This window comes from Neophocaena asiaeorientalis, unplaced genomic scaffold (assembly GCF_003031525.2).
Source record: "Neophocaena asiaeorientalis asiaeorientalis breed wild unplaced genomic scaffold, Neophocaena_asiaeorientalis_V1.1 scaffold87, whole genome shotgun sequence".
Classification (NCBI taxonomy): domain Eukaryota; kingdom Metazoa; phylum Chordata; class Mammalia; order Artiodactyla; family Phocoenidae; genus Neophocaena; species Neophocaena asiaeorientalis.
The window spans coordinates 3226327-3234423 of NW_020175432.1; the positions used below are offsets into that span (position 1 = coordinate 3226327).

The 8097-nt window shown below is 53.5% G+C and overlaps 1 protein-coding gene across 1 annotated transcript in view; it reads right to left on the reverse strand.

The window, feature by feature from the left end:
- The window catches only part of CERS1 (ceramide synthase 1), an 8728-nt gene extending 908 nt beyond the window's left edge, over positions 1–7820 (reverse strand). Inside the window, exons 1-3 of the mRNA XM_024767514.1 lie at positions 7667–7820; positions 2862–3042; positions 126–287 (exon numbers count right to left, since the gene is read on the reverse strand). Of these exons, the coding sequence (XP_024623282.1) occupies positions 126–287; positions 2862–3042; positions 7667–7781 (458 nt within the window). The 5' untranslated portion in view covers positions 7782–7820. The remainder of the gene's footprint in view (positions 1–125; positions 288–2861; positions 3043–7666) is intronic.
- Positions 7821–8097: the final 277 nt, after the last annotated feature.

The following is an 8097-nucleotide window of genomic DNA, read 5'->3' on the forward strand; positions in this document are numbered from 1 at the left end:
CCACTTCCTTCCTGCTTGGCTCCACCCACTCTCATAAGCCCCACTTCCTTCCCGGCCTGGCCCCGCCTACCTCCACCAGGTCCCCTCCCCTTCCACTAGGCCCGCCTCCTCCCCTGCCGGCTCACCAGCTGAGGCTGAAGCTGAGGCAGCCCAGGTCTGCAGCCAGGGCGTGAAGCCGGTGGTGGGATCCTCCGCGGGACTTGAAGTAGACATTGAGCTTGGTGAACTCCAGCTGTACGTCACTGATGTCATGCAGGAAGAGCACAAGGATGCCCACCTTGTGGTACCTGAGGAGGAAATCGGGAGAGGAGAGAGGGCTGGTTACCCCGGGACCCCTATCCGCACCGAGGCTCCCAAGCACAGGCCCCCTTGGCCACCCCTCCAGGCTTCCCGTGGGTCTGTTCAGAGCTGTCCTCCCTGGCCCATCTGCCCTGCCCATCCCCCCTTCACAGGGCTAGGTCAGCAGTAACACCCAGGCTGCACCCGTCCTGTGGCAGCCACACCCCAGGCTCAGGAACCTCCCTGGAAGTGCCCTCTCTGATCCTTCCTCATCTCTGTGACCTCTGACCCTCCATGACCCCTGACCCTCACAGGCCTGGGTCATTCTGTGTCCAGATACCCCACACTTTCAACACGACTGCCTCACTGATGCCCCCAGGTTTGTACATTTAACCTGAACACTGCTGCAAACTGCAGGCTTGCCTGGGAAAGGCCGCACCCCCACCAGGATCTGACGAAGGCTGAAGGGCCGTCCCTATCCAGCCTTCCGCCTCACAGCTGCTTGGTGCCTCAGTTCAGCCTGGATGTGGCTGTGCACCTCTGTCACCGTCTTCATGCCCACTCTGCCCTCCTGACAGCCACAGGCTGCTCTCATCCCCTAACATCCCTGGTGTTCCCGGAGCCTTCCTTCACCAACTTCCAGTCTCGGCTCACCTGTCACCCCTGACCACCCCACCTCATCTCACCACCTCTGCAGTCCTTATCTTCCGACTTGAACTTTCCATAGTGATCACCTTCAAACAAACTGTTAGTTCTTTTCTTTCATGTTTTTTTTTTTTTTTTGTGGGGGGGTTGTTATCTGATTCTACCCTCTAGAGCAGGGCTGTCTAATAAATTTTCAAGAATGATAGGAATGTTCTAAATCTGCATTGTCCAATACAGGAGTCACCAGCCACTTACTGGGCTGAGGTACAGAATGTGTGATTTTATTTAAGTTTAATTAAAGTTGACATGACCACCTGTGGCCAGCAGCTACTGTGCTGGAGGGCACAGCTAGTCCAACAAGAATAGAATTTGAGGGGCTTCCCTGGTGGCGCAGTGGTTGAGAATCCGCCTGCCAGGGCAGGGAACACAGTTCAATCCCTGGTCCGGGAAGATCCCACATGCCGCAGAGCAACTAAGCCTGTGCGCCACAACTACTGAGCCTGTGCTCTAGAGCCCGTGAGCCACAACTACTGAGCCCACATGCTGCAACTACTGAAGCCCACGCGCCTAGAGCCCATGCTCTACAGCAAGAGAAGCCACCACAATGAGAAGCCCGCACACTGCAATGAAGAGTAGCCCCCACTAGCCACAATCAGAGAAGGCCTGCGCGCAGCAACAAAGACCCAACACAGCCAAAATAAATAAATAAAAATAAATTTAAAAAAATGAATAGAATATGAGCTGTATATGTCGTTTTAAATTTTCTTTTTTTTAAATTTTTTTTTGAGTTTCCATGTTCAATTTTTATTTTTTTAAATATCTTTATTGGAGTATAATTGCTTTACAATGTTGTGTTAGTTTCTGCTGTTAGTTATAGTTATACATATATATACATTCTTTTTTTACTATTCTTTTCCATTATGGTTTATCACAGGATATTGAATATAAAGAGTAGCCCCCACTAGCCACAATCAGAGAAGGCCTGCGTGCAGCAACAAAGACCCAACACAGCCAAAATAAATAAATAAAAATAAATTTAAAAAAATGAATAGAATATGAGCTGTATATGTCGTTTTAAATTTTCTTTTTTTTAAATTTTTTTTTGAGTTTCCATGTTCAATTTTTATTTTTTTAAATATCTTTATTGGAGTATAATTGCTTTACAATGTTGTGTTAGTTTCTGCTGTTAGTTATAGTTAGTTATAGTTATACACATACAGACGTTCTTTTTTTTCATATTCTTTTCCATTATGGTTTATCACAGGATATTGAATATAGTTCCCTGTGCTATACAGTAGGACCCTGTTGTTTATCCACCCTATTTATAATAGTTTGCATCTGCTAATCCCAATTTCGTTTTAAATTTTCTATCAGCAACGTTTAAAAAAAAAAAGTAAATAGGGAGAGGTAAAATTAATTTTAATAACATATTCCAATTGACTCAGTATATCCGAAATGTCGTCATTCAACATGTAAATGACATAACAAAGGAACTGCAAGATATTTTCACTCTCCTTTACCCTTGGAATCAGGTGGCTTTTACACATACAGCATGCTGTGGTTTGCACAGGCTCTGCCTTGAAGCACTATGACCACGTGTGGTGGCCACAGTGGGCTCTGGAACATAACGTTTTGTCTACTGTGCTCACGGCTGTGCCCCCAGCAGCACCTGTCATATGGCAGGTGTTCAGTAAACACTTGCTTTGTGACCCAGCCAAGGTTGCCATCCAGGAGGAGCTGGAGGGGGACAGATGGGGTGGGGGCAGGTGGTGCCCCTCTGCACCTGTTTTGCCCCATCACTTCAGAATCTCTCTTCAGAAACCTCTCCCACAGACACCCCCATACCCCCCACCCAGGCATCAGCCTCTGCCCTGTGCCAGCCTCTTGCCACTGCTCACGCCAGTGCCCTCCACCCTCCTGTCCCCTCCTGGACTCACCGGAAGGCATAGGACGAGATAATGAGGACCAAGGTGACCACATGGTGGATGAGCATGACCACTGAGTCCTTGCGCCAGGCATCCAGGTACAGCGTGGCGTAGATGGAATGGCCGTAGAAGCTTCCCTGTAGTAGGTAGGCAACTGCGATGTCCCGTGGTACCGCCATGCCCGTCTTCCAGCCTGGGGAGGGCCAGACCATGCCGTCAGGGACCTGCAGGGCCTCCGAGACCCACAGGCGACCCCGAGCATTCCCTCAAGCCGCGCATGGGTCCTCTGCATGCTGGGCGTGCCACGCGTCTCTGCAGCTGTTCTGGTCGCTGGTTTTCTGTTACCCATTCTCCACCCATCATTGTTTATGAATAGGCATTACTTTTTAGAACAGTTCTAGATCTACAGAAAAAGGTGCTCCTACCCTGAAATTGGTCCTTTGCAGAATTTCCAACTGTGCCCCAGGCCCCCTTCCCCATCTTCTCTTACCAGGCTCACTCAAGACACCCGGTCCTGGGTGCCGCCCTCCCAGCAAATCCCCAAACCGATGGAGGCTGCCACCTGCCTTGCTGTGCCAGCCAAGCAGCTGAGGCAGAAATCACACACTTTCCAACGCCCATGAGTGCGGGCTCTCCCGCAGAGCGGGCCCGGCTCCACCTCCCCTCCTGCGGCCACCTCCTGCCCCCTGCCCCTGCACATGCGCCCACCCGCACTCAGGCCTCGTGCCTTCCCAGGGGACATCGCTCCCCCCACCACCTCCGCCTCCCCTCCTCAGTCCATCACCGAGGACTCTGCCCGAATCGATCTAGAACTCCAGACCGTGCCCTGCTGTCTGCGGCTCCTTCTTTGTCCATCCCCCGTAACGGCCTCCCTGGGCTCCATCCCCGGTCTCCCGTCCCTCCCCCTCCAAGCCTCAGTGATCTGGAGCTAGACCCTCAAGTCCCCCTGGAGGCCAGCTATCCCTTAGATGCCTCCTATGCTGCCACCTCAGTGACAGCCCTTCGTCTGTACCCTGGTCCTGCCTGCAACAGAGATCCACTTGGACCTCTATCTGGGGGTCCCTCTTCGGTCCCCACCTCCACTCACTTGCCCTGCCCCCACTGCCCCCACCCTGGTCCAGGTACCGTCATCTCCTCCCAGCGCTGCCCCAGCTTCTCCCGGCCTCCAGAGCCTATTCCCGACTGTCCATTCTCCCCACAGCAGCCTCGATGGCTGTGAATACACAGACCCCATGATCTGGCAAGTCCACTCTTGGCCTGTGCCCAAGGAAACTGAAAACAGGGACTCAAGAGACCCCTGTATACTCATGTCCACAGCAGCACTAGTCACAATCATCAAAAGGGGAACAGCCCAAATGTCCATCAGCAGGTGACTGGGTACACAAAATGTGGTAAATCCACGTTTCGTGTAGCCACATCATGTGGAATATTATGCAGCCCTAAAAAGGAAAGAAGGCTTGACACACACTACAATGTGAATAAACCTCAAAAACATTACGCTGGGGGCTTCCCTGGTGGCGCAGTGGTTGAGAGTCCGCCTGCCGATGCAGGGGACGCGAGTTCGTGCCCCGGTCCGGGAAGATCCCACATGCCGCGGAGCGGCTGGGTCCGTGAGCCATGGCCGCTGAGCCTGCGCGTCCGGAGCCTGTGCTCCGCAACGGGAGAGGCCACAACAGTGAGAGGCCCGCGTACCACAAAAAAAAAAAAAAAAAACAAAAAACATTACGCTGTGTGAAAGAAGCCGGACACAAACGGGCACATGCAATCACAAACCAATGATTCCATGTATATGAAATGTCCACAGAACAGGCAAATCCATAGAGACAGAAAGCGGATTAATGGTTGCCAGGGGCTGGGAGAGGGGGGATGGCAAGCTGCTCATGGGGACGGGTCTCCTTTTCGGGATGATGGAAATGTTCCGGAACTAGATAGACACGGTGCTTACGCAACACTGTGAACGGGCTAAATGCCACTGAACTGCTCACTTTAAAATGGTGAATTTTTAAAAGTTGTGGTAAAAATATACATAACATAAAATTTACCATCTTAACCATTTTAACGTTTAGTAGCACTAGGTGTATTCACACTGTTGCGTAACCAATCTCTAAAAGTTCTTCCATGTTGTAAAACTGAAACTCTGTTCCCATTAGACACTCCCCCTCTGCTCCCCCTTCCCCAGCCCCTGACACCCACCATGCTACTTTCTGTCTCTATGCATCTGACGAGCCTAGGTGCCTCACATAAGTAGAATCACACAATATTTGTGTTTCTGTGACTGGCTAAAATGGTTAATTCTGGGAATTCCTTGGTGGTCCAGTGGCTAGGACTCCGCGCTTCCATTGCGGGGGGCACGGGTCCGATCCCTGGTCGGGGAGCTAAGATCCAGCGAGCGGCACAGTGCGGCCAAAAATACATAAATAAAATAGAATGGTTAATTCTATGTTATGTAAATTTTACCTAATTAAAAAAAAAAGAAAGACACCTGACAGATCACTCATCCCCCCCACTTGAACACGTCCAGGGCTCCCCAATTGGGCTCAGTAGCAAAACTCACACTCCTGGCTGGGTCTCCCCCCACGTTCCGTGCACAGCCTTGTGGCAGTGCTGCAGTCAGCAGAGGGGGGCCTCCCCACACCTGCCAAGTGTCTCTGTCCCTCTTGAGAAGGAAGGGACGCGGAGGCACCCTCTATGGAAACGGGACACCCTCTTTTCCACCTATCACACTGGCGAGACTGCTACAGTGGAGAGCACCCCCTCTCCAGCTTTGGGCCCCAGATCTGGGGCAGAGGGAAGAGGGCAGCAGATAATTCCCCATCTGGGCTGCGTCTGCACCTCCCTGCACGTTGCGGGGTGAGGTGGGCCGGGCTCTGTCTGTGGACCTCCAACCTCGTCTCCACGCACACCCCGCCTGCTGCTCTGGCCTCTCCATGTCACTCCTGCCTCATCCCCCTCCCCGATCTCCAGGATCAGCCACCTGGGCATCCCACACCCAGCTCCTGGTCTCCCCCAAACCTGCCCCACCCTCAGCCCCCTAGACCCTGGGTCAGCCCCACCCTCCTTCTCTCTCACACCCACCTATGGTTTGGCAGTGAATCCTATCAATTCTGCTTTCAAAACATTTCTTTTCTTTTTTTTTTGTTTTGCAGTACCGGGCCTCTCACTGCTGTGGCCTCTCCCGTTGCGGAGCACAGGCTCTGGACGCGCAGGCGCAGCGGCCATGGCTCACGGGCCCAGCCGCTCCGCGGCATGTGGGATCTTCCCGGACCGGGGCACGAACCCGTGTCCCCTGCATCGGCAGACGGACTCTCAACCACAGCGCCACCAGGGAAGCCCCAAAACATTTCTTAAATCAGCCACTTCTCTCCCCACCACAACCCTGTCCTGGGCAGAGCACACGGGCTCCTGCCCTCAGCCCCACCCTTAGGTCGTCCTGTCAACGTCCCCCCTCTGCTCGTGGCCCTATGGAAAAGACCCCCACTGCCCCCACCCCACCTGACTGGGCTCCTTGCTGCTTCTGACCAGCCAGTAGCGTGTCTGTCCGACAGTGGCCTTTGCATTTCCCATCTGCCCTAGGTTCCTCCCAGTCCCCAAAAGTCACCTTTGGTGGGACCATCCCCATCCCTATAGAAAATGCCCTCCTCCCCACCTCCTAGACACCCCACAACCCATGCTCCTCTGCTCACTCAAGTTTTCTCATCTGCACTTATCACCGTTAACAGATTTCCTATTTCACGTTAACAGATCTGTCACCCCAAAACACAGGGGTGGGGGGCTTTCTCTGACCTACTCACAGTTGTGTCAGCACAGCACCCGGTACACAGCAGGTACTCAATAAGCGTGCCTGCAGAGAAGCAGCTAACTTGTAAGTGTGCTATCACAGCATAATTTATAAGCAGGAACCAGAGGCAACTCCATGCTCGAAACTTCAATTACAGAGACAGAGTTCAATTACAGTTCATTCTCATAAAGGAAAATTGAATGACAGCTCAAACCTCCCCTCTAGGGATTTATGACACAGGAAATGTGCGTGTGTTACACGGGAAAAGTGGCCACGTGGGCAGCATGGTCACAAGACAGACAGGCGCAGCGCAGGGGTTCCATGCCCAGCTCCCTGGTGCCACCAGGAGCCCTCCCAGGATGTTTATATCACACGGCAGGAAACATGTCCATGTGTGTCCCTGATACACGGTCTGGGTGGTCAGCACAAGAGTAGAGAAGCCTGACCCCTCGTTGCAGACTGAGTTTTCTACATCGGCCTGCCGGTTGGTAACAGAGGACACTGCAGTCAAATTCCTGCCCATCCCACCCAGAGCTCAGGCCTTGATGACACCCACGTCGAATCCAATCAATGGATGCAGCCACTTCTCACCACCTTTATCTCCTTGCCAAGCTGGTCCAAACCACACTGGTCCCTTGCCTAACCCCTGGGCCCAGCTCCCCTCCTTACCCAAGATTCATCTGTCTCCACATGGCAGCCAGAAGAAGGTTTTTTATAATCCACAAACCCATCCCATTTAGGACGAAACTCAAGCTCCTGCCATCCTCCTCTCGTCCCCATATTATCAAGCTCATGCAAGCCCCAGGGCCTTTGCACGTGTTGGACTGCTTGCCTGGGCCCACACAAGGGGTCCCCTCCTCTAGGATGTTTCCCTGAGTCCTGACAGGGACAGGTGGCCCCAGGGCCCCTTCATCGCCCTTGTCTCAGAGCAGACATCCAGCATGGGATGTCTGATGAGTGTCCAGCTCCCCCATGTACCCTTCTCTGAGTTCAGAACAGGGCCCTCCCCCAACCTGCCCCATCCCTGCAGGTCCCCTACCATAGAAGACGGAGGGTGGGTCGTGAAAGAAGGGGTAGTCAGTGCCGAAGAGCAGGTAGGTGCTGTAGCTCCAGGCGCCCAGGTAGAAGAGAAACTTCCAGGCGCTCTCAGGCATCTTGGCGGCATCTCTAGGCTGGAGGCGGCACCGCTTGGCTAGGGGCTACGGGTGAGAAGGCGGGCGGCCATCAGCACTGGTAGCCAAGGGCCGCTCCTCCAGGGTAGGGAAACCAAGGCCCAGGGACTCCCCAGGCCAGGCAGTGCCGGGCCCGGTACCCACAGCCTCCTGGAAAGTAACCAGAGCCCACGTGTACCTGCCAAGGGCTAAACTTAGGGCCCAGCTGTCCAGCCGCAGCCGCAAGGGGAGGGGAGTGATGGGGGAGACCTGGGCGGAAATGTGAGGGGAGGCTGTGAGGGGAGGAGGGGGACACGTG